The sequence below is a fragment of the Colletotrichum siamense genome, assembly GCF_013390195.1.
Source record: "Colletotrichum siamense strain Cg363 chromosome Unknown KSG_Cg363_contig08, whole genome shotgun sequence".
NCBI classification, from domain to species: Eukaryota; Fungi; Ascomycota; class Sordariomycetes; order Glomerellales; family Glomerellaceae; genus Colletotrichum; species Colletotrichum siamense.
This window is the reverse complement of record NW_023501021.1, coordinates 255,223-280,016: the sequence shown is the minus strand read 5'-3', so window position 1 is coordinate 280,016 and position 24,794 is coordinate 255,223. Positions and strand designations below refer to the sequence as shown.

Below are 24,794 nucleotides of genomic sequence, written 5' to 3'. Positions count from 1 at the left end.
CCTAATCATTACAGACGGGAGGGTAAAGCGGGAGGTAATTAAAGAAGTAGCCGTTTGCCCACTCGGGGAGCTCCGGTTTTCTTACCTAAAATTAACCAAATCAACGACAATTCAACCTGGCCTGAGTGGCCTCTTTCGCTGTGTGACCCTCGTCTCCCAAGCCCGACTGATGTTACGCAACAAACTGGATAGCTGTCCATAATTAATACCTTTAAACTTGTCGTTTATTCAGCGGGAACCCCAGGGTGCTTGCTGCCGTTGCATCTTTCCTGCTGTTCAGTTCAGGCCAGGTCAGAACGGGACACCAGACGGAGGGGAACACAACCTTTCTGCTGTCAAAAAGTCAGTCTGCAACTCACGCTCGTCCTCGTCTGCAGGCGACAGCGAGGAGCGAGAGAACAAGAGTCAGGCTTTTCGCCTCTGACTGGCCGTCGCAAAAGTCAGCCAGCAGAAAACCAACACGACGAGCGACGACGGCGACGCCTTGAAGAAGCCAACAAGCCGCCGCTCTCGACAAACCCGACTCGCTCACCCTCCCACGTATCGCGATCAACCCACGGGAATACCGACTCCAGCCACAGCCTGCGTCGCCCGCTGGCCTGCCCGCCCATCCCATCCTTCTGCCGCGACATCGAATTACTCGGTCGCTACGTCCCGACACGCTGAACCCTGCGAGGTTTGTCCCGGTAGGGCGACCAGACATTTCGAGAGATTTGCAGGAAAGCACGTCACAGCTGCCTTGCCTCCCTCCACTGCATACCCTCACGTCACGCCTTCTTTTTCTCCGCTCTCCGACTGCTGAGCGAGCCGCCTGCCCGTCTGCGACAGAGACGCCGGGAACCCGAGCAGGACCGCATTTTCTTGGTTTTTCTTAACCTGCCATTTTCCATACCGTTTTTGCCGGTTCGACAATCACAAGCACCCGGATTGCTACGCTGACTGTCTGCTGGGTTGTCATTGCCGAAGTGGACATCTTTTATCTAATCTCGCCGTATCCGGCTTCCTCTTTTGGCCGGCACTTTTTATCTGGACAGAACTCGCTTTGGCGATTTTGCGACTTGCGACTGCCAACCATCTTTCAGCCGCACACGCAGTCCACGAGAGACGACGCATTCTGGCGACGACCGACCTCGAAACGAAACCAACCGACGACCGAAACACCCGGTACACAGTACTATGCCGAATTACTCAAGTATCTCTGATGGAAACGCAAATTCAATTGCGTCTGGAAGCTCCGGCGAAATGTCACGGTACGCCGAACCCCACCCGCCCCGGATGTCAGATCCGAGAATAGGCAGGGCTATGCGAGAAGAGGAACACTTTGCTGACGGTGATGTTGTTGCGCGCAGACCACGCCGAAGACACGGAAGGGAGGGAGGAGGCCAGGCCTCGATGATAAGCAGTGTCATCAACCTGCTGAATACTAGTATGTGCTGTCGCGTGAGCCCGCGGAGATTGCGTTTTCGAGCATGTGCGGGGTGATGGTGGTACACAGCTGACAGGCGCGATGAACAGTTGTCGGTGCGGGAACGTTGGCGATGCCCTCGGTGGTGTCGCATATGGGTATAATGCTTGGTGTGTTTCTAATAATCTGGTCTGGCATCACTGCCTCCTTCGGTCTCTACCTGCAGTCTCGCTGCGCCCGATACCTCGACCGCGGATCGTCGTCCTTCTTTGCGATATCCAAAATTACCTACCCGAACGCCGCCATCCTCTTCGATACGGCCATTGCGATTAAATGCTTCGGTGTCGGCGTCTCCTACATGATCATCATCGGCGACCTGATGCCCAAGGTCTGCTTGGGGCTGTTCAGCGGCTTGGCGGAGACTAGGCCGTACTTGGGGGAGAGAAACTTCTACATCACGCTGTTTATGCTTGTCATCATCCCGCTGAGTTTCCTCAAGCGGTTGGATTCGCTCAAGTACACCAGCGTGGTTGCGCTGGTGTCGATTGGCTACTTGATTGTGCTCGTTGTCTACCACTTTGCCGACAGCCCGCTCAAGGACACCAGCGACATCCGGGTTGTGAAGCCCGAGAGCACCGTAGCAGTGCTCAGTACTCTGCCTGTTGTGGTATTTGCGTATACATGCCACCAAAACGTACGTCATTCGAAGCAGGACTTGCCTCTAGGTTCTTGCTAACAAGATGCAGATGTTTGCCATTATCAACGAAATCAAGGATAACTCTCCTGGCAGCATTATCGGCGTCGTCGGCTCCAGCATTGGCTCTGCCGCTAGCATCTACATCCTCGTAGCAATCACCGGCTACCTTACCTTTGGCAACGCCGTTACAGGCAATATTATCCAAATGTGTAAGTGATCGCGTGCTCATACCCCGAGTCATTGCTGACGTATTTAGACTCTACGACTGTCGCGTCTTACATCGGACAGCTGGCCATCGTGGTCCTTGTCACGTTTTCGGTTCCCTTGCAGGTTCACCCCTGCCGCGCCTCCATCGATGCCATTTTGAAGTGGCGCCCCAACCGTAGCTCGGGTGCCAACGGCCGCTCGACTTCGCCTGGAGGCCGCCCTCTGCTGCCATCTTCGGCGTCTGTCCGCTCGGATCACGGGTCTACTTCTTCCATGAGCGACATTCGCTTTGCGATCCTTACCAGTGTCATTCTCATTCTTGCTTATATCACCGCCTTATCGGTTCACAACCTCGAGAGAGTGCTTGCCTATGTCGGCAGCACTGGCTCCACCAGTATCAGCTTCATTCTCCCGGGTCTCTTCTACTACAAGATCAGTGACCCGGATAGTGTGCACCAGCAGCGTCTCCACAAGGAGGACGACGACGCCGATATCCCTTCAGACGAGGAGGATGAAGCTACCATGATCAACAGCATTGCCAGCCTCGGCAGCGCAGCTAGCGTTGTCGTCAACCCCCGCAAGTGGAACCGCAAGTGGCGCTGGGATCTGGAGCACATTGAGCAGGACCTGCTCCGCAAGCTTGCGCTGTCACTCGCTATCTACGGCGTATGCGTCATGGTTGTGTGCCTTATCATGAACATTGTCTTCCACGCGTCGCATTGAGAAAAGAAGACTTGGGCCCTTCGAAACACAAGAGTTTAGAGGAAGAGTTGTTTTGGATGATACGAATGCCCTTACACGGCCGCTTGGGATAGACATTGCGGCGGGAATTTCCCACGGGAACTCGTCACGCATTCTCGGAGTTGGTTGGTTTGCTTGTTTCCTTTGTCCGTTTCACCGGGGTGTTTAACCCTTCTTTAACCCCTTACCAGCGCGGTGGCTGCATTGTGGGCGTTACTCGAATTCGCACCTCACGTCTAATTCATTTTTCGACGTCTTGTTGTAAGAGATAATTTAGGATAAGACGGGCCAACCGAATAGCCACGGGCGGTCCTCCGTAGCGCATAAAATGGCTTCAATGGAGTGACATTTTGGTCTTTTTACAATCCTAATGTTGTACAATGAAAGTGACGTATCCTCGATGAGGCCTGGATCGTGCCAAATGATGTGTTGTGAAGCTCATCTGAAGCTCCCGCCTTGGCGCCTCTTCGCCACTGTCTCCGTCGACAGAGTTTGCCATCATCCGATGGTGCTCTGATATTCGTACATTTTTTGGATTCTCGGCGTTTCTATTATCAAATGCCAAGCAGCCCTCCTATCAACCTTTAGGCAAGCCGTCTTGCCCCTTGCGGCAGCCTCGCCGTGGCAAATATCGGTTGTTTCGTTGCGAATTGCCTACCATCGCCTGATGTTGGTTCATCTCCTGCTTCCTCTCAAGATCGTATCTGGGTACTTTATGATGACGGCGTTTGAATAGGTTCCTTGAGGGATTTGGCAGCAGTCGCAGTGTTGGGTTCGCCATTGGCTCTGTATTTTGGCTCGAGGATTCCGACCTATGGCGAGTAGTAGGGTCAGCATCATGTCTCAATACTCAGTGGACATTGGGCACAATCCTTACCATAGATAGCAATCTCCAAACGGTGTCGGTCGGCTGCGCGCCAACACCAATCCAGTAGCGTGCACGCAGCGAGTCGAGGCGGATCTCCTTGTGCGGCTTTGTCGTGGCGTCGTAGGGGTCTTGTCTGGGGATGGGGTCGTAGGTGCCGATGACCTCCATGGGCTTGCTGTTACGGGCGGTTCTGCAGGGGACACGTTAGCCTCTGCGCAATGATCCTTTCATCTCCTCCCAAGCTCCGTTGCCATCATCATCATCATCATCCTCCAGGCGCATGGGTTGTTCCGAGTCGCAAGAGATTGGCGGGGTGTTTGAGGAAGCGTACCTGGCCTGAGAAACAACAATGTTGTAAAAGGGCTGGTTGACGCGCCCGAAGCGCGCAAGTCTTATCCGGACAACCATATCGGCGGTGTGTATGTGCGAAGGCCTCGGGGCGCTTTCGTTTCGTCTCGTTCGTCAATCGTCGTCGGCGGCGTCGCGAGCGTGAGGTGATGGCCGTAGAGCCTCCTTCCCCGAGTCCGCGGAGCGTGGAATTTTTGGTCCGGAAGGCCACGTTCTTCCGGCGCCGATGCAGCCGCCGTGTCCACAGCCGCGGGGCGTGGGTGACGCTAGGACCCGAGAGAGGCATGGTCCCGCCGATGCGGATAAGCGTTCCAGGGATAATATTCGCCAGCCAGGCCACTCCAAAAATGTACCTCCCTCTCTGTCTCTCTCCCCGTCTGCTTTTCTAATCCTTACTCGGGCGGCGGGGTGTCTGTCTTTCGCGCAACGCAGCCTGCCTGGGCCCCAGGACCCCGGGAGGAGGGCCCGCGGGCGAACTGGCGGTGGCGTTATGGCGGGGATGTTCCCAGAACTCGGTAGGTGGGACGATGGGCCATCCTCGCTCCGTTCTCTCTCCCCTCCCTCCTCTCGTCGTTCCCCTTTCATCATGAACTATCGGTCTTTTTTTTGCGTGGTTTCCGGCGCGCGCACCGGCCTTTCGTCCTACCAGACCGTCCCCTCCTTTAGCGGCTTCGTCTCAACCAGACGGCCCCGCCCCCGGCGTACGATTCATACGCCTTGCTGCTAGTCTTGTACCCCTCCAATAGTCCTTCTAGAAAAAAGCATGTCCGGCCACTTTTGGCAGACCGTCAACAACAATGCCCCGCCGCCGGCGCCGGTCTTTGGAGAGGGGGGAGGGCGCGCACAGTCCGACCCGGAAGAACCCACGGATTACTACTCGCTGGCCTCCCGGCGGGTCGGCACAACACAGCGCTCGCGGCCGACAAGCGCAAGCGCACCGGAAAACGCGGTCGCAGCCGCCGCGGCGGAGTACCCGGACTACTACGCCGACGACACGACGGTGGCCATCGAGCGGGATGCACCGGACGCGCTCCTCCAGGCCACCATCCTGAACTACCGCCGCGAGAACGGGCGGACGTACCACCGTCTGTCGGACGGCAAGTACCCGTTTCCGAACGACGCCCTGGAGCAGGAGAGGCTGGACATTGTGAGCCACCTCTGGATGCTGACGTTTGACGGGGCGTTTTGCTTGTGTCCGAAGAACGAGGGGGCCAGACGGGTGTTGGACCTCGGCACGGGGACGGGGACTTGGGCGCTGGACTACGCGGACGAGTTCCCGCAGGCGACCGTCGTCGGGGTCGACCTGAGCCCCATCCAGCCGATCTACGTGCCGCCGAACTGCCACTTTGAGGTGGACGATTTAGAGAAGGAGTGGACGTGGAAGGAGCCGTTTGATTTCATCTTTGCGCGGAACATGATTGGGTGTTTTGCGAACTGGAGGGAGATCATCGCGCAGGCGTACAAGAGCCTCGAGCCGGGCGGGTACTTTGAGATTCACGACTCGGAGTATCCCATCAAGTGCGATGACGGCACGCTCACGGAGGACATGCCGCTGAGCAAGTGGACGCGAATGATTACGGACGCGTGCGAGAAGCTGGGGCGGAGCCTGGCGATCACGCATACTTTTGCGGACATGATGGAGGAGGCCGGGTTCGAGGGGGTGGTGAAGAAGAAGATCAAGTTCCCCGTTAGCCCGTGGCCTGAGGATCCGAAGTTGAAGGAGATGGGGCTGTGGGTGCAGGCTTCGCTATTGCCTGGGTTAGAGGGGATGAGCCTAGCGCTGTTCACGAGGGTTCTGGAGTGGAAGATGTCGGAGACTATTGTGTTTTGCTCACATGTGAGGCGAGATGTGAAGAATTTGGGGCTGCATGGGTATTGGGATGGGTATGCGATATATGGAAGGAAACCATTAGATGCCCCGAGCTAGCAAGAAAGGCTCCTTTCTCAGCTGAAGACCGACTGACCTTGTTGAATTGTAGATGGAAGTGAGACAGTCGTTAAGGTGTTTTGAAAATTCAGCTTTCACGCCGAGACCTTTCATTATTCTGGACATATATATATCGTATAAATGGCTTTGTCCTTGATTTACCTATCAATTTCTGCTTTTCGCATTCAAGCAGTTTCTCCCTAGCACTACAGCATATGTCGTCAAATCTATCAAGACAATGGTTGCGCCGGCTTTTCACCGATTCCCCTCGCTACCAGGCAAGCTTCGAAACGCCACTTGGGATTTCGCGACCCGTCCCACAAACGATCGTGGCACAAGTGATCGCGGCGTTCATTACTTCTCCCTCTTCTCCGCCTTCCAAAAAACATTTTCCGATACCAGATGAATACGGTCAAAATGTCATCCCGCCAGCACCCAAGCGGCCATGCCAAACTCTAGGGGCACCGCTGCCACTAAACAGCTCTTCCCTTCACCCCTGGAACGTGCAGAATTAGTCAACATACGCCATAGACATGGAACTATGGACTGCGTGCAAAGAGTCTAGAGCAGCAACGCTTCGCCGCTACAGACTGGTAAATGGCTCAGCACCTACGACGAAACGAAGAAATCTTACTTGGACATGTGATGAGGCACATACACGAGGGTTCTCTCACGGGAGGAAAAGCCTGATTGCGTCCGGATGCCTGTGACGTTCATCGCCAAGACTAATGGCGCAGAACAGTACTTCACAGTCCTTCCGATTGGGGATATTGTTTACGTACAGCCGCGCGGCTGCAACCCGGATTTCACACGCCTGATCGTAGACATGCCATTCTTCGCAATGCGCAACGGTTTCAGAGGCGTACGTCACCTGGCCATAGACTTTGATCCTTCATGGACTGCTGAGGGACTACGAGCGTCCGAAAGCTTTGCTGAAGGTGACGAGCTCGAGGGAGATGAGAATGAGCGAGACCTCCGACACTGGGTGATGTATGGGGCTTTATTGAACGCTGTGACGGATGTTGAATATCTCGGAAAACCAACAATGTGGCTTGTAGACCATCGTATTCGTCGTCGGAATCCCCCAGTGCTTCAGAAGTGGCAGCACGAACATCTCTCGATTTATCCAGAGTACGATCAACCCGTCTTTCATTCGACTGCGTGTAAGTACTCCGCCGTTTCTAAAACATTCCCTGACTCCTTCTGGGCCTACAATCAGCAAGTTGAAAATTGTGTTTGGGCATTTCTCGTGGAATTAGAGAGGGTAGGTGAGCGGCGGGTGGCCCTTCAGGAGGGGATCGGTGAAGACGAGGTTGTCTTACAGCCATTCAGAGTTCTCGCTTGCGAGCAGGACCAATGAAATACCCGGATTCGGCAGTTTCTGTAAAGCTTTAATGGTATTACCTGTGTTTGCATGCCGTATGATACAGGCGATACGAATAGCTCAGAACTTTGCTTCAGTACCATTTCTCACATTCATCTAAGCCTTTACACCCTTGGCATCCACTCCATTATTGTTCTCTTCATCCTTGGTGTCCAGTACTTCTTTTCCGTTGACTACAGGAGTCACCAGCAGATGCGCCGGGAACATTCTGTCCCCAGGAAAGAACCCCTCCGTATGGCGCATGAACTCCCATGTCTTAGGCTGATCGTCCCGCTGCGGAGGGTAAACCCTGACTTGCCATATTTGGCAACTGATATAGTATAGGACGCCCGCCGTGACAGTTGATAGGAGAAAGCCCATGTTGTAGATGCGGACGGCCGCGAGCCCGATTGACCCAGGGTGGAGGTTTCCAGACACCCCTGGCAAGACCAAAAGAACGGCCGCCGCCCATGATCCAAAGGCGCGCAAGTTGAATCCCTTGAAGTAAAAGTAAGGGGAGTCAGAGCTCGTTGAGTACAACGATGGGACGTGGATATTGCCGTTGCGGATGAGCCAGTAGTCGACACTAAACACGACACGTCAGTCTCGAATAAACTCAGCCTAATAAGTAAATAATTGAGGTATTCTTACATCATGCATGCTACGATAGGGCAAATGAAGCAAAGATATGAGCCTAAGAAAGTGAGGAACGACGCGGCGGAGTAAGTGAGCTTCCATGGGACTATGAAGTAAGTCAGCAAACCACATTCAAGTTCTACTTGTACCTTTCGCATAGAGATAACCTTACCACAGACCCAAACCAGAATGAAGCAAAGTATCTGGCCGCGTACGATGGTGAAGTACTTGGGGAACATCCCCGCAAGATCGCTTCCGACAGGAATCGAGTTACTACTCAAGTTTGTAGCAAATGTTGCAAAAGCCTGCAAGAACACTTAACGAGTGGCCACTACCGGCTTCAATGATGAGTTCTTACCTGTATACCAGCAGCTAGGAACACCAAAGTTCTAGCCCCTGGGCCCCAATACTTGTCAAGTACGCTGGAGTAAAAGTCCCACAGATTCCAGTATGCCTAAGAAGTAAGTCAACAACCAATTCTGAAGAAAGTCTCGCTGTTTGACCCACCTCTCCGAATTGCTTGTAGCCCGCGGCCGTGATGACCATGCCCATGAAGGTGACTAGTGGCTTGCTAATCACCAGACCTATAGGCATTGGGATTGTCTGACTCGGCCGGCTCCCATAGCGAGAGAGATCAGCGATGTTCACCAGTGGTGGTATCACATTAGACACAATCGTATTGAGGGCTTTCATGAAGGACCATCCAAGAGCTGCCCCTGTTGCAGCTTCCGTGCTGCTAAGGCCCTGAAAATCAGCTCCGTGGCTAGAGATCTAAATAATGTGAGCGTTTAAGGCGTCTCACGCGACGGGCTTTGCTCACCAATGCCCATATCATGGTCGCTATCAAGCCAATTGGGGCAAGGACTGATTTAATCCTAAAGACGATGTTGATCTTGCTCGGATGCACAAAAGCAAACGGAAGTTGTAGCAACCACGATATCCCGAAGGCTAGGAGATTCGACGATGTGATTCCAGCAGTTACTGGGAGACCTGGCACACGATGAGAACAGGCCGCTGTAAGTATATCAGTAGGGAAACCTACGGTTAGGAATGTCCGTCCACTTATGTCCGAACACGCAGCGGAGCATCACAGCCATGAACTGGCTAGCATACAAAGTCTGAATGGCGGTGTAAAGAACAGCCACGATCTAGTTTACTCCATCAGTTACTGCCGTGATGAACCCAGGTATTGTGATATCTCACCCCTCGAATGCCAATGTACGCAAGGGAACCATAGATTCCTGCTGAAGACCGAACAATAGTAGGAAACCCTACATGATACCTGTGGTGTTCATTCAGTGATCTAAGCATCCATAGAAGTGGGCTCGAAGTTCTCACCAGGTTGCCCCTCGAGAGTTCAAGTACAGCAGAACAGCAACCATGACAGAGACGATGACTAGAGAGAATCCACGCGTTAGAGACGACGATAACACATGGATATATAGAGGTATTTAGGTAGTAAATTACTGGATGCAATCAAAATCGTCCACCAGTTGAGGCCAATGGCGTACAGACTGGCACCGACATTGTAGGTGGTAGGCGAAAATGCGATGCTGAACTGAAAGGCAAAGAACGACCAGGAGTTCCAAGTCCGCTGTTCGGGGGGTGTTGGATCAAGATCCTTGTTCGACCAGCGGCCGAACTTGCCTTCCGTGGATTCTGGTTTGGAGTTGTTGAGTCGGATTGCTTCTCTCAGTTCCCGGGGCGAACTTGGGATTCGATCTGCGACGCTGGCTAGATTACGAAATCCCATTGTAAACAAAAGGTTGATTGCGATGATTGTCTAATAATTTCTCACTGGCGACCAACATGCACAGAGCATAACTCGTTTCTCATGAATGTGGCCAAATCGGATGTGATTGTCAATACTTTTGCTGTTTGGGCGGATAGTGATAACAGGACAATAGCAGTAAGCACGAATATGACGACGCGGATAATTACGATGATAACGATAACGATGGCAACGACGGTAATAAAGATAACAATGATAATAGGGATAATTATAAATGGGATCGTCTTTTAATGTAGCTTATAGGTAGTGGTCCGCCCAGTTAGCTGGAAGTGTTCGCCCGGTAGCAATGCTAATTCTGAAGGTGTCAATTCATCATTTTATCAAGATAAGCGGGATCACCCACGTGCGGTTTACAGGTGCAGCTTATGTGGTGTTCATCAGCGGCTCTTCATGCCAAGGAGTAATGTGCGGCGGGGATGAAATCAAGATCCACTCATGATTCCTCCTGGAGATAGGCTGGGTTCGGCTGATAAGAGTAACCCAGCGCGGGCGATAGGCCTCCTTCATCGGAGTCAAATCGGACATCGTATCAACGGATAGGATGGGGCCGATTCGGTCTTGATGCGGGGAGGATCGGCCAACTTAGCCGATGTCTTGAGTGGGTGACGGCGAGACTTCATCCGAACCACTGTTCATCTTTGCAAGATGGCCACGTTTTTTCTTTCCTCTTGGGCCTGGGGGGCTACATTCAATTCGAATCGAGCTACTCAGAACAAAAGAACAAAATTATCATTTATTTCCTCCCAGCAGTAGGAGAGCTTCCACCATCACCATCTATCATCATGCCTCGAAAGGTCCGCCTTGGGATTCTGACCCCCTCATCCAACACGAGTCTCGAACCACTCTCGCAGGCCATCATATCATCTCTGCCAAATGTGTCGGTCCATTTCTCTCGGTTCCGAGTTCTTAAGATTAGCCTTGACAAAGATGGATTGAACCAATTTCAGAACGAGAACATTGTTGCGGCTGCGCAACTCCTCGCCGATGCCGAAGTCGACGTCATCGGCTGGAGCGGAACATCGTCTGGTTGGCTAGGGTTTGAGGCGGACGAGAGGTTATGCGCCGACATTACAGCAGTCACAGGAATCCCAGCCACCACGTCTGTACTAGCATTGAACAAGGCGGCCCAGGAGTTTGGCGTCAAGGAACTCGGCCTAGTTACTCCTTACACGGATGATGTGCAAAAAGCCATCATTCGAACATACTCCACCATTGGTATCGATTGTGCTAAAGAAAGTCATTTGCGAATCTTCAAGAATTCTACTTTTGCGGCGGTGGATGAATCCACGCTGGACGGCATGGTTAGCGAGGTTGCGGGAAAGGATGTCCAGGCGATTACGACCTTCTGCACGAATCTGAGGGCAGCCCAGCGTGTAGCGTACTGGGAAAAGGAGTACAATGTCCCTGTATTTGATACGGTGGCGACCGTCATTTGGGAGATGTTGAGGATGTGTGAGGTTGAAATGTCGCCTCTGCAGGGCTGGGGCATGTTGTTCACAAAGCCATGAGATCAACTGATGATCAACAACGAAGGCTTCTTTGGTATTTCATTTTGCTTGAACGATAATGTTTCTATTCGCATCCTTGTGTTTTGATTCGGTGTCGATGCACTCCACTCATTACATCTGAAGCACGTGAGACTTTCCGAATGGCATGAGTTCTGCCTTTCCACCAAAATGTAAAGGTTGTGCCTGAACATACCTCCTAGATGCTATTTGGGACCGGCTCAAAGTCTTAGTAGCTTACTTATTTGATGCGGTGTGTGCGCGTGCCAACTCCAGCGCCTCCAATACCAACGCCTTCATATCTGAGGTGATTGGAATTTCGTCAAGATGGTCGCAGCTCGCCCAGATTCCGCAAGAATGTTCCTCTTTGTTGACTCGAAAGTTGTTCTCTGCGACTTTCACGACATAGCTCAATTGCACGGCTTGCACGGCACGGCGTCTGACAGTTGTTGCTTGATCCGTCGGGCTCTTCCCCAGCTTCTCGGTGGCGTAAGTTATACGAGATAGCGGCGATATGACCTCCACCACGGTCAATTGTGTCTCTTCAAAGACTTCGCGGATGATCGCATCATGAACAGTGCCATCTGTAGCATCAACCTTGCCTCCTGGGAGCTCGAAGACATCCGGGTAGTACTTCTCAGCCGGATTTCGCTTGAGAAGAAGTACAGTAGGCCCAGAGTCTCCCTGCTGAAGAATAGCAGCGCCAACAGTCACTTTATCAACCTCGGCAATGCGAAGTTGAACCTCCTGTCGGGACATTGAAAGGAATTCCATGACAAAATGGTGTCTTTTCGTTAGGATCGGTTAAGGTCTGTGAGCTGTGAAACGTATCCTAGGTAGCAGAGTTGTTTGGAGAAAAAGCGAAAGGGGAGATAGATGAAGAAGAGGGCGTTTGCAGGGGCTAAAGTACTTCTAATTTCTACCCTTGGAGACAGGGAAAAGCTTGGTACTGAACTAAAAATGCTTTATGAGAATTTGTTGACATTTTTCTCTATGAATGTGTGTATCACCGCTCAAGGTAGGCAAGGTGTCTGTACTCAATGGACAGGACCTACCTTACTCTTCCTGCACGATCCATCTCCAGGGTCCGTGCGCGAGAGAGATGCCTTGAGCGACAGCCAAATTACTGGGCGCGTATTATGATTGACAGTCAAGCTACCAGGACCCTACTTCTTCGTATTGCATCATCTCGATAGCATTGAAATTGAGCAGAATCTTAGACCCTCCACAGCATTGATTATTCACCCCGAGTTAAGAGAAAATAGCAAGCTGTCGTTTCCTCTAGAACTTGATTTTTGAACAAGCAGTCGAAAGGCATTGGCGTCAAGTACAAATGAAGTGGGCATCAAGAGGTCGTTGGACATTTGCCGAACCGCCCATGTACACTAAAACATTCATTAAGTCAGATCGAGGCGTCATTCGCATCTTGATTGACAAATATCTGATCTTTAACAGTTCCGATATGAACGCAGTTCTTCGAGGTCACGTCTAATACAGTCTTTCTCCGCTGGTGTTGTATGAGTCTAGCTTCAGAGTCTCGATACACCTGTAACAACCGCTTGAACAGAGCTGCAGTGTGTTGTAGGTGCTCACTGTCAAAAGCGCGCAATGGCCATGAGTTGATGTAATGGTTAGCGGGTCTCGGGCCTCGGCCTAGTTCGGGGGGCGACGCTAGGGAGACCTTGCTCACTTCGCCATCTCTCTAGAGCCACAACTCATGGAGTTGATTAGGACGCAGTGCTGTTTATCACGCTACCAACAATGACAGCAACCACAGATTTGGAAGGTTAGGTAGACAACTGGGCGTTATGAGTTCATCCAAAGACCACCGCAGAATAATTGACGGATATGTTCATCCTGTGATTATTGCTTCCCAAGAGACCGGTCATTTTGGAAAGTTCGGCCCAGCGTCATACACTCCTTTTCGGTGGAAACAAATCAATTTCTAATCTGAATGATTGAACATCTCAAACATGCGATTCACACTTACGAGTCCTGCAAATAGAGAGGCAATTGAGCTACTTAGAATGAACTTACGAAGCTCGGCGCACAAATCGCGCCGCCCGACGCCGCCATCGCATCGACCCACGCGCTTATTTCGACGATAGCTCAAATAGGCAATTAGTCACCGAGGTTACTCAGTTAAGATTCTACGCTGTGCAATCCATATCATGAGTTTCGGGATAGTACATGCTCATCAATGCTTCTTTCAGCAGTGCATTGTCACTCAAACGGAGGTTTGAGGGTCACGCAGTCAGTATAGTATTTCTTGACAGGGACGTATTGAGCTTTGCCCTTGACTCAAAAACCTCACACTGGTAGAAGACTGTTATCACCCGTCACCGTTCATTCAAGTCTGGCTATTCCATATTGGCAGTGAGGTCTATGCGTTTTACGTCACTTCATGGGGTATCTGATAAGATTCTACTCTAGAATCCCATGCGTCCTGTCATGCATGGTTTGAGGTTGCGTACTGCTTGTAGGAGCTCGCGTTTATAGACGCGCGAGCTTACTCAGCGGCACGCCTTTGACGACAAAACGCGAGGGATACCGTCTTCGTACTAAACGTAAAGCTAGTACACGTACCAAGGGTTTGAGAGAATTACCAGGGGTTACGGGATCACCACTAGACCGAACACCGGTTCATCCTCTAGGTTCACTGATCATACTGCAAACATGATTGGGTCATTACAGATCGTTACGCTTCCTACCCACTCCGAAAAGACGGGAACCAGCAGATCATTCGAGTCAGGAGTTGTCGAGTCTATCTCGCGAGATCTCGCGAGAGACCGGGAACATGTTCAACCCTTCTTGCCTCGTTGTTCGGCCCAATACAGAATTCATGAATGTCCGAAAGTCCGGGCTTGGAAAATAGCTAGCGAGGCATGAAGCTGGTGCGCTCTTAAAGATGGCCTTCGAAGCACGGAGAGGACCTGCTACTCTCTTTCAAAATCACCACATCATCTCGCCATCTTTCATCTTTAGAGAGTGCTCATCGCAGACCATTTTCAGCCCAAATCTTCATCGATCATTCTTCATATTTCATAGTTTGTTGAAGCGAGCTGAAGTCCAACGCTATGGAACGCCTTCCTGACTCTGGTCTTTCGGTTTTGGTTGTTGGCGCTGGAATCGCCGGTTTGGCCTTTTCCATTGAAGCTCATCGTCAGGGCCATACTGTCAAGGTCTTAGAGAAACGTGCCAATCCGGGAGATTACGGTGAGTGAAGGGTGTTTGGTGACAAAGCAACATGGCTTGGTTTAGTTGGTTAACTTCTTCGTCGTCAGGCGAGATCTTCTTCATTCAGTCGCCCGGACTGCATACCCCGTCTAGATGGCCTGGGTTCATGGACAGACTGCACAAGGTTGCCATCTCGGCCGAGTTTCAGTTCTTCAATTTTAGCGGCCAGAAGCTATTTGGAACCCAGCTTGGCTCCCGGGACGTTCCCACGGTATCGGTCAGCCGCAGGGAGTTTTACGAGCTACTCCTCAACTATGCAACCGAAATTGGCATTCCAATTGATAGGGGTCAAGAGGTTGAGGAGTTCTTTGAAACAGAGGACCTGGGTGGCGTCATCCTCTCTGACGGACGCAAGCTCACCGCAGACATCGTCGTGGCAGCAGATGGTGTAGGCTCCAAGTCATGGAGTCTTGTGACTGGCACGAAGGAGTAGCCAATCAGTTCTGGCTATGCTCTGTACAGGACCAGTTATCCCGCAGAAAAGGCACTGGAAAGCCCTGCTCTTGCAGAATTCTTCAAAGATAAGAGAGAGTGGACCTCTCTGCACATTGGTCCCGGGGCTCACTTTTTCATCCGGTTGTCGCCCACTGAATTCAGTTGGGGCTTGACGCATCGTGACGAAGATTCTGCTGTCGAGGATTGGAACCGTGTCGTGGATTCCAGAGGAGCGCTTCGATATGTCCAGGACTGGGCACCTATCGTCCACGAGGTCATCAAATCAACTCCCAACAATGAGGCCACCGACTGGAAGTTGCGCTTTCGGGACCCCCAGCCAAAGTGGGTCTCTGACGAGGGCCGAGTGGTGCAATGCGGTGATTCAGCACACTCTTTCCTGCCCTCATCCGGCTTTGGTGCCACAACCGCTCTTGAGGATGCCTTCTCTCTTGCAGCCTGCCTAAAGATGGGCGGCAAGGAGTCAGCTAACATCGCCACCAAGGTTCACAACCACCTCCGGTGAGTAAATCCCACATTATGCTACTGACAGTCTCTCCATCTGAGCCATTCTCCCTGACGATGAGTCTAGCTTTGAGAGAACAGCCTGTGCTCAAAAGATAGGCTTCAAATCGAGGGAGGCTTTTCATCGCACCAACTGGAATGAGGCGGCCAAGAATCCCCGAAGCATTGCCAAATTCACGGGGGCATGGTTGTTGAAGCATGATCCCGAGGTCTATGCTTACGAAAACTACGAGGCTTGCGCAGCCCATCTGCTTCATGGAAAGGACTTCAAGAACTCGAACACGGTTCCCGGCTTTCCGTTCAAGCTTTGGACAGTTCAGGAGCTGTTGGAAAAGGCTGACAAAGGGGAGTCAATTGATGATGATAAGGGTGACTGGTACTCCTTCATGTAGCACAGTAGGAACTGGCATCGACCAAGCCAAGTGAGTAACTAAGGGATATCTCAAACAACGACGAATCAGAATATCCGCGCCAAAGCGTCACCGATCACACAACGTCCTACACGGATATGTCCTGACAATACAACGCTTCGCGCTTTGTTACTGTTGATGTTTGCTTTTCATCTGTCCATGTACCTAGGTTGTAACACCCCTACATGTCACCGATCTAGGCAGGCGCTGGTCCCCGCTGCGGCACAGGGCTAGGCACAAGCCATACAAACCACCAGCGCCGAGAGCAGCATAGCTTAAAAAGCCCAGTCAAACCCACCAGCCCTGTCGTCAGGCATATTTCGATTTCTATTTCAGCAGCAGAGGCTCAAGAAACCATTTCGACCTGCCACTATGTACTCGACTCCCGAGGAGATTAATACCGCCGTCGCGGCCTATAGATCCCACATCTCGAACCATAATCGTCGGGTCATCGAAGTTTACGGTGCGTTTGTTCGCAAAATATGCCCTGGAGTAGGCCCTTTCTAACTGTAGCTACTAGTATCTCTGGTCGCCGACGCAGATCTCGAAGAAGGGGATGACGAGGAGTATGATGAGGGTAACGAAGACATCAACGACCTGCGAATACAAAGCCTATGGCCCATGTTTGACACACGGCTTGGGACTTTCGTCTCTACACCAGCTCAAATCCTCACCCGCTGGGACGAACTATGCTCCATCTACGATATGGACGGGACAGGCGGTGGTGTGCCTTCCGAAGAGGAGAAAGCTCATCTCGAGGACTACTTCCTAGCAATGGAAAAGGGCTTGAAGAGGTCATGTCGGGAGGAGGTACGGGAGACAGTTAAATTTCCAGAAGAGTTCCGCCTCCTGGCAAAACAAGTCGGCGCCCTTACAGGGCCCGGCATGACGGAACATAAGTCGCGGTACCAAGCTTCGTTTTGGACCGGGCCATATATCCAGTTCACTACCGAGACTGAGAAGTATCTTCTTGACACAATCAAGAGTCCAGAGTGGCTGGAGGAGCACGTTGCCAGTTGTTGGGACTTTGCCGCGGGCTGGGAATCGGGCGCTGGCTATGACTGTTGGTCCTACGTTGTCTACTGCCGGAGGGCTGCCGAGAATGACGAAGCCAGTGCTTCCCCCGAGCCATGGGCCTGGAGGTACATGCTGAATGATATCTATGGCGAAGAAGTTTTCGACACCATTCCAGATTTGTTGGCGTGGTATTGCCGTTACCGTGAGAGGTCATTGCCTGATGCGTCTAGCATGACGGGATATGAGATTCTGACTGGCAAAATCCTCAGTTAAACTTGACCACAAGAACATGAATCCTGTTCCTCAATTTTTGCTCCAGTTTTGAACCGTCTCGAAGCTGCTTGACAAGTCTGATAATAGGGAATTGATTAATAATGACGCGGCTAATTGATACTCTTGTATACAAGTAGTAGTAAGTAGGGACAGCTATCTTGCTGTTCAACATTAGAAGATTTCATATTTATAGTACAATGTCTGCGTTGTCCATACTAGATGATCTGCCTTGACTGGCTTTGAATCCATCTTTCTAGGAAGCCACGGAAACAGCCACAATCTTAGCGCGCTAACTGGAGGTGTTAAATAAGACCCCACCCCAAGCAACGAAATCCCCCCACAACCGATAACGCGTCGCGTCGCGCAACCTACATACTACATAATATACATTATCCTAGTTAGCTAGGTTTTTCGCTACTATAACGATTAAAATAAAATCTAAAAAAAATACTATAATACTTTATATACTTAGTTATACCTTTAATAACTTTACTAGCGCTATTATAGCTATATAGGGTAGTTAGCTTATCTTTATAGCTATAAGAGAATAGGAGGTACTATATACTACTATCTATAGCTATTTAAAAAACGCTATATTAAAATATAAGTTAAAAATATATAAATAACACCTAAATATAAAGTAAGAATTAGCTCTAATAACTTAGGTCTTTATATAAAGCTCTTTAAGTTTTACGTTTAGTTATTAATATATATAAATATTTACTAAATATATCTTTTATACTACTAGTAATATATAGCTACTTAGAAGGAAGTAAATAGAGAACTTCTTATATTAAAACTTAGTTATTAAAACGCTTAAAGTATAAAAAATTAATACTTAATATATTAAAGATATTATTATTAATAATATTAAGTAGTTTTTTATAATTCTTAACTTTTTAGAGGTTAAAAAGATATTAATAAACTTTTAATAGAATATAAATAAAATAGGAATTATAGAAGAGATATAGAGAGATAATTTAATATTAAGATATTCTAAAAAGCTTTTAATATTTATTTAGAACTCTAAAAATTATACCTAAATATCTATTATTAAGTATATCTTAGTAAATAAGTAAAGCTTATTTTTACTTATTATTTTTAAGAGTAAAACTATATAGTAATAATAATTCCCCTAAAATTTTATAAACTTCACTTTATAGTATTTTATATTATTAAAAAATAGATAGATATTAAATAGTATAAATATTAAGTAGTTAGAGAAAGTATTCTTATCTAAAATAGCTTTAGAAACTAAGAGATTATATTCTAAATATCTTCTTATTATAAATAGCTATAAAAGCTATATCTCTAATAAGTTTATATAGAAATATTATATTAATAATATTTACTTAATATACTTATTAGCTTATTTATTATATTTTATATAGTTACTAGATATATTAGTTTTTTTACCTCTAAAGGAGTTTTATAGATATTATCTAAAAGAATATAACTATATATTTAATTTAATATTAATTAATAAGTAGAACTTCTTCTAATACTATTTATATATTTATAGTAATACTCTCTAGCTTTATATTATTAAAATAAACTAAAAAGTAATAAGTATATAGCTTATTAATATATTAAAGCTATTTATAAGTAAGTTTTTCTATATTTTTATAATAAGTAACGTTTTAAAAGCTCCTATATAGTATAAGAAGTTAATAGATATTATAGAAAGTTTTAAGAATAATATTATAAAAATATTAAAATCTTCTATTAATTTACTATAATATAAATAGTTATTTAATAATAATATAAAGGGTAGAATAAAGTTATAATAACTCTAGCTTAACCTAATTATTTATATCTTATTCTTAGAGAAAATTAAGAAGTAATTAAACTTTAATAATATAGCTATAGCTAATAATTAGTAGATTATTTATATACTTAAAGCTTAAGTTAAAAAATATAAACTAAAACTAAGAGGAAAAGTTAAGCTAAAACTAAATAAGTAATTTATAATTATTAAAGATATTTAGAAAAAGTAATAAGAGGTTTAGAACTATTTAATTAAGTTAGAAGTAGTATTAATTAATAGTAATTCTTCTAATAATAAGGAGAGTATAAAATTATATATTATTATTATAGATTAATAGAGATATTTAGTAATACGTTAAAATATAATTATTATAGTAAGGGTCTAAATACATAAAAATCGCGTTATCAGTTGTGGGGGGATTTCGTTGCTTGGGGTGGGGTCTTATCCTAGTCTCGTGATGACTTTATGTGCACATTGTGATAATTGAGTTGTAGGGTATTGGATCCTTCAATTATTTTTCTATCATCATGTGGTTTCCTGATCAGTGTTTTCTCAATGAGAGCTCTGCATCGATGTGGAAAACTTCTGGAACTCAGAATCCCTCATCAATAGGCTTCTCGGGGTATCCCATTCCAAAATCTCTCCCCTACTCAGAAGTAAGACTTTGTCATAGTTCTCAACAAATCGCAAGCGATGGATGACAGAGATGACTGTCTGCTCAGAGAACTCTCGATCAATGATACTTTGCATCATGGATTCGGTTTCCTGGTCGACACTAGAAAATTGCGCATTAGTTTCTTGCATACAAATAAGATGAGAACTATAACATCCTACCTGCTTGTAGCTTCGTCAAGAACCAGTATCTGGCTGTTGGAAATGATAGCCCTAGCAAGCGCAAGAAGCTGTCTCTCGCCCACCGAGAAGCCATCCGCCTCCAATTCAGCGTCAAGACCGCCTGCCATGCCGATTCTACTTAGAAGCCCAACCTTATCGAGAGCAGTCTTGATTCCCTCGCTGCTTGCTCGTGAGTGAGGATCGAGATTGAAACGCACAGTTCCAGGCATGAAGAACGGCTCTTGTGGGATGACATTGACGTGCGAACGAACTTTAGACCTCTCCAGAGTGGAAAGATCAATGCCGTCTATGAAGATCCTACCATCCGTTACCTCGATCATTTGAAGCAACGAGAGAACAAGTGACGTTTTCCCGCTGCCTGATGAACCACATACGGCAATCCGCTGACCAGGGGAAATGTCAAGGGAGAGGCTTTTCAATGTCGCTGCGGCACCTGCGCTACAGAGTGTGTCAGTATTCAGCTGCACAGTCTTTCTAATCGAAGAGCGACTCACGTATATCCAGCAGTGACGTTCTCAAACTTGATAGCACCCTTCAGTGGCCATCCTGCGGGAGGTGCACCATTGCTGCCAAGCTCTCGTTCTTCAGATAGTGTCTCGTTTGCGAATTCTCTGATTCTCGACACCGCCCCGATAGAAGTTTCCAATGCTGTCCAGTTCTTGATGGTCACTGCAAGATCGGAGTTGAAACCCAGCACCAAAACCATTGCCACACCGACGGCTCCTGGGGTGAACTTGTCCGTTAGTGAAGTTGCCATCGCAACAACAATGAGCGCCAGAGCACCGACAACCAAGTCCAGAACCAATGCCAGCCACTGTTGGATACAAGCAAGCATGTAGTGCGGCTTCTGTGAGCGGTTCAAAAGAGACGAGGCCTGAGCCTCGAAGTTGTTCTCCCATCCATATGCGCGTATGGTCGCTACACCTTTAAGAGTCTCGAGAAAGTGTGTATACATGGGTGCCTTGGCTTCAATGTCGAGAAGTCGGACTTGTCGTGAGGTGCGGAGATAGTAGCGCTGGACAAAAAACAGGACTGCCACGAGAAGAGGGATCGAGGATGCGAGGTATTTTCCGAGGACACAGAGAATTATGAGTTTGATGACGCAGGCGCATGAATCTAGAAAATGTCAGTATACCATTTGATGCCGTGCTGCGTTCAAAATGCTTTACTGGTGAAGAAGTTGATAGCATTCGACGGCAGAGTCATGTCCACCAAATTCAAGTCCTGGCTGAATCTACAAGGGCTGTTAGTAACATAGGCTATGGAAGTAGAGACATGTCACGTACCTGTTGGTGATAGAACCAGTGTCTGTTGACTGAAAAAAGCTCAGTGGTGCTCTGCAGAACTGTCAGTATGAGGGTTTGTGCGAGCATCCCCTAGTCTGCATACTTTAGACTCGTCCGAAGCAGATCTGCATGCAGACCAGTCGCAGTATTGTTGATGATGCGGATAAACATCACCCTATTAAACTTAGCTGCGGTTCTATGATTGGGATCATTCCTGATCAAATGGCTTACCAGCATTCCAAAATAAGCGCGAACATGTTGGTCAAAAACAACAATGCATAGACCCCTAGGTACATGCCGAGGTCTTGGTTCGGCTCCTCTCCGTTGGCTTCAACCCACCATTGAAACCAGATTGCTGGAACACAAATTTATGAGCAAGTCTGTTAGACTTTCAAACCGCGTTGGGGCGGACCTACTTGTGAATCCGGCGCAAAAAGACTCGGTGATTGTAGACGCCACAAAAAGGCCGAAAGCGACCCATCCACCTTGCTCAAAGTAGTACTTGTAGACTAGCCACGACCCATTTTGCCGCAGCCGATCGGCCTCATTGTTGGCGGAAACGACGACTTTGCCTTCTTTTTCCACGTTTGGAGATGGCACGGTGTCTTGTTCGGAAATGGAGTCTGCCGAGTCATCTGCTGGCGCCGAGGTCGTGACTACGTCTGTTGATGTGACGAGAACCTTTTCGTATGGGCCTTGGCTGAGGATTTGGCCATTCTGGACGACAACGACTTCATCAGCAAATCGTAGAAGGTGGCCTGGTCGTTAAGATTCAGCGAGCGCTTAAAATATTGCGGATGAGCTACGACTGCTTACGCGTGTGAGTTGCGAGAATGACAGTGATACCGTTCTGACGGAAGTGCCCATCTTGACCAAATAGACGGGTCGATATTCGACTAACAGATCTAGAGTCGAGACCGCTGAACGTGTCGTCTAGAATGACCACTCGATGCCCAGAGTAAACAGCCCGAGCCAAGGCCTGCCATGGGGATTAGCAAGATTCCTTCCAATGAGAAACGTAAAAACCTACCATTCGCTGCTTTTGCCCTCCGCTCAAACCAACGCCATTACTTCCAATATTATATGCGTCTTCCTCTGGCATGTTCCTAACATCATCCGTGAGAGAACACAGCCACAGCACACGCTCAAACCATTTAGCGTCAAATTCCAACCCGCCAGTGATGTTGTGCCTGATCGTGTTATTCAATATCCACGGGTTCTGTGAACAGTACGCAATGCTCAATGCGGGAGCGGTAAGGGAGCCGCTATGAAGAGTTGTCTCGCTCAGAATACTTTCAAGGAGGCAAGACTTTCCGCAGCCTACCGGTCCAACAATCATGGTGATGCCTCTTTTGATACGCAAGCTTAGATGACCCAAAACAACGTCGGTTTCAGAGGACCAGGAGATGGTTGCATCCTGGAAAGAGGTGATGATGTCCTCTGCGGCTTGGGCAGTAGTCTGTGTGATTAGTTCAACGTCGCCAGTACGACGCATACCAACTTCGGAGAGACCAGATGACCCCTTTTGCGGCGCCCGGGAGGCTTTGAGACAGAAGGCCTCGATTCTCGTGAAGCAAGCAATCCCCTGCACGATGTTGGGAACATACTGACAAAATCTCAGCAATGGGTCGGTAAGGAGGTTGATGAGAGACAGTGCGGTAAAAGCATTGGTGGAAGTTAGAGTCTGGTCTTTGGTGATTAAGGCGATGATGCTGTATATGACGAACGTAGCGAATGGTGCGAATTCGTTGGGGAGGTTTGCTTCGAGTGGGAGTCAGCAAGTGATCTAACGTCTCGGGATGGTGAGATGTCTCACAAACAAGGACTTGCCACAGCAGAAGTTTTCGAAACTTCTCGGACCCGCTGAGCTCGACGCGTCGTAACTGGAGAATGACGCCGGACAATACTTCGGGTAGGCCAAGCATCTTGATGGCCTTCATGTCGCCGAGCATCGTGGCGGTAACGGCAACTCGCTTCTGCAGTCGCTCAATCCAGACGGTCTGGGCTCTTCCGATAGTTTTCGAAATAGGGATCACTCCCACAACGCAGACTGGCGGAAAGAGGTATTAGCCTACAAGAGCGCGCGGAGTCCCCCCCACCAGTCCTTACCAACTGAAATAACGACAGGTACGATGGAAGCAATCTTAATCTGTTGTTGCAGCAAGAACACCGCTATCCCAACCTCAACAACCGAAGCCCAGATTTCGTGAAACATGGCAAAAGTAGTCACAATCCGCTCAACGTCGGTGCCCATCAGTGTGACCGCGGCGCTGTCCTTCAAGTCGTCTACTTTCAGCGACACAGTCTTGCGGAAGATGATGTCGATCAAGCCTGCGCGTATCATCGTCGTGAAACGGTACTGCTGCCGAGAATACGCTGCGCGCGATACGGCTAGCCCGATGTAGGTGAGTACATACGCGCCGACAAGCGCTTGGCCGTACTTTTCGGACTGTGGGGTTTTGGGGGTCTGCATGAAAGTCACTGTAGCTGTAATTAGGAAGGGCTGGCAGAAGGTAAAGGCCGTGAGGAATAGTCGAGTGATGATCCCAAGGAAGATGGTCCCGCGGTAAGCACGGCAGCTCGCGCGGAGCAAGGCGTGGTGTTTCTGGCCTTTGCGAGTCGCCCAAGACAGCTCCAAAGCCCGACCTACCGTTTCGCCGGTCAGATCTGCGTCGACTTCGGGCATGTCAGAAATGTGGATCACTCGAGAGTAACCTAGACGGAAAAACGGCAGGAGCCAGGTGAAGAAGCTGCGCCCCCAGAAGCCGGTCTCTTCCTCTTTGGTGAGCGCTTGGTACGTCGGCTGTAGGAACTTCTTCTTGCCAATCGACTCGAGAGGCACGACGAGCGCTGTGAAAATGAAGATGGCCGTCCATAGTGCCTTCGCCGTGCTGGCCGAAGGTATGAGCCAGAGTGTCCGAAGACGCGGGAGAGCGAGAATCGTTGAGGCTGAGAAGTATAGAATCAAGAGATCGGATGGGCGTGTTGAGCGCTGGTCTTCGAGGATCGAGTGCAGCGATGCCGCGAGGACGGCAACGAAGGTCAAGATGCCCGAGGCGAGGGAGAGTGTTGTGTTAATCGACTGTGTCTTGGTCTGGACGATGAGGAAGGCGAGGTGAAATCCACCCAGCGAAGCCAAGAGACCCTGCCGCCGTGTAAGTGAGTTTTCGTTGATGTTTAAGGGATCTCATACCAATTTCAATACGGCGAGTTTGTAAGTTGTCAATTTTACTGGAGTTCGCACGATCGAGAAAAGCCGAACAGGTATCAGAAGCAGGAATATTGCTGCAGGGAGAACGTGGGAGATTTCATCTTCAAAAAGGAGTGTGAAATCGAAAGGGCGACATTCAAAGGCAATGCGCGGGCCGAATCGATTGTCACTGTCCAGTGGACAAGTCGTACGGTTAGCCATGACTCTGTGACGGCGAGTATGGCGACTGTATTCACGGCTTTTTCATGCGTTGATTCTTATTCTCTGACAGAATATGCAGACTTTAGACTC

General features: G+C 48.9%; 9 protein-coding genes across 9 annotated transcripts; 5 read left to right on the top strand and 4 right to left on the bottom strand.

Annotated features, from left to right (window-relative positions):
• Positions 1-1,568: 1,568 nt before the first annotated feature.
• avt5 (Vacuolar amino acid transporter 5) lies at positions 1,569-3,032 on the top strand (the record flags this gene model as incomplete). Its single annotated transcript, XM_036643543.1, has 3 exons — positions 1,569-2,099; positions 2,152-2,311; positions 2,359-3,032. The coding sequence occupies 3 exons, from the start codon at positions 1,569-1,571 to the stop codon at positions 3,030-3,032; spliced, it is 1,365 nt and encodes a 454-aa protein (XP_036490823.1).
• Positions 3,033-3,763: 731 nt separating this feature from the next.
• On the bottom strand, positions 3,764-4,326 carry CGCS363_v011693 (Ribosomal protein S16; the record flags this gene model as incomplete). The annotated part of the gene is made up of 3 exons (XM_036643542.1): positions 3,764-3,862; positions 3,928-4,108; positions 4,250-4,326. 3 exons carry the CDS (start codon positions 4,324-4,326, stop codon positions 3,764-3,766), a joined length of 357 nt encoding a protein of 118 aa, XP_036491199.1.
• Positions 4,327-5,029: 703 nt separating this feature from the next.
• Positions 5,030-7,420, top strand: CGCS363_v011692 (Secondary metabolism regulator LAE1; the record flags this gene model as incomplete). Its single annotated transcript, XM_036643541.1, has 3 exons — positions 5,030-6,103; positions 6,936-7,356; positions 7,413-7,420. 3 exons carry the CDS (start codon positions 5,030-5,032, stop codon positions 7,418-7,420), a joined length of 1,503 nt encoding a protein of 500 aa, XP_036490827.1.
• Positions 7,421-7,673: 253 nt separating this feature from the next.
• DAL4-0 (Allantoin permease) lies at positions 7,674-9,945 on the bottom strand (the record flags this gene model as incomplete). The annotated part of the gene is made up of 10 exons (XM_036643540.1): positions 7,674-8,142; positions 8,208-8,298; positions 8,365-8,497; positions 8,551-8,646; positions 8,700-8,963; positions 9,013-9,182; positions 9,235-9,340; positions 9,396-9,474; positions 9,531-9,588; positions 9,660-9,945. The coding sequence occupies 10 exons, from the start codon at positions 9,943-9,945 to the stop codon at positions 7,674-7,676; spliced, it is 1,752 nt and encodes a 583-aa protein (XP_036491198.1).
• Positions 9,946-10,766: 821 nt separating this feature from the next.
• Positions 10,767-11,492, top strand: maiA-0 (Maleate isomerase; the record flags this gene model as incomplete). The annotated part of the gene is made up of 1 exon (XM_036643539.1): positions 10,767-11,492. The coding sequence occupies one exon, from the start codon at positions 10,767-10,769 to the stop codon at positions 11,490-11,492; it is 726 nt and encodes a 241-aa protein (XP_036490305.1).
• A 234-nt stretch (positions 11,493-11,726) lies between these two features.
• Positions 11,727-12,263, bottom strand: CGCS363_v011689 (uncharacterized protein; the record flags this gene model as incomplete). The annotated part of the gene is made up of 1 exon (XM_036643538.1): positions 11,727-12,263. One exon carries the CDS (start codon positions 12,261-12,263, stop codon positions 11,727-11,729), a length of 537 nt encoding a protein of 178 aa, XP_036490662.1.
• Positions 12,264-14,566: 2,303 nt separating this feature from the next.
• Positions 14,567-16,075, top strand: fsr3-1 (FAD-dependent monooxygenase fsr3; the record flags this gene model as incomplete). The annotated part of the gene is made up of 4 exons (XM_036643537.1): positions 14,567-14,705; positions 14,774-15,155; positions 15,189-15,680; positions 15,751-16,075. 4 exons carry the CDS (start codon positions 14,567-14,569, stop codon positions 16,073-16,075), a joined length of 1,338 nt encoding a protein of 445 aa, XP_036490661.1.
• A 390-nt stretch (positions 16,076-16,465) lies between these two features.
• CGCS363_v011687 (uncharacterized protein) lies at positions 16,466-17,383 on the top strand (the record flags this gene model as incomplete). The annotated part of the gene is made up of 2 exons (XM_036643536.1): positions 16,466-16,556; positions 16,614-17,383. The coding sequence occupies 2 exons, from the start codon at positions 16,466-16,468 to the stop codon at positions 17,381-17,383; spliced, it is 861 nt and encodes a 286-aa protein (XP_036490659.1).
• Positions 17,384-19,703: 2,320 nt separating this feature from the next.
• Positions 19,704-24,704, bottom strand: atnG-2 (ABC transporter atnG; the record flags this gene model as incomplete). Its single annotated transcript, XM_036643535.1, has 13 exons — positions 19,704-19,926; positions 19,986-20,444; positions 20,501-21,122; positions 21,176-21,240; positions 21,293-21,343; positions 21,396-21,467; positions 21,524-21,647; positions 21,709-22,050; positions 22,109-22,271; positions 22,323-23,053; positions 23,109-23,342; positions 23,402-24,437; positions 24,486-24,704. The coding sequence occupies 13 exons, from the start codon at positions 24,702-24,704 to the stop codon at positions 19,704-19,706; spliced, it is 4,341 nt and encodes a 1,446-aa protein (XP_036490658.1).
• Positions 24,705-24,794: the final 90 nt, after the last annotated feature.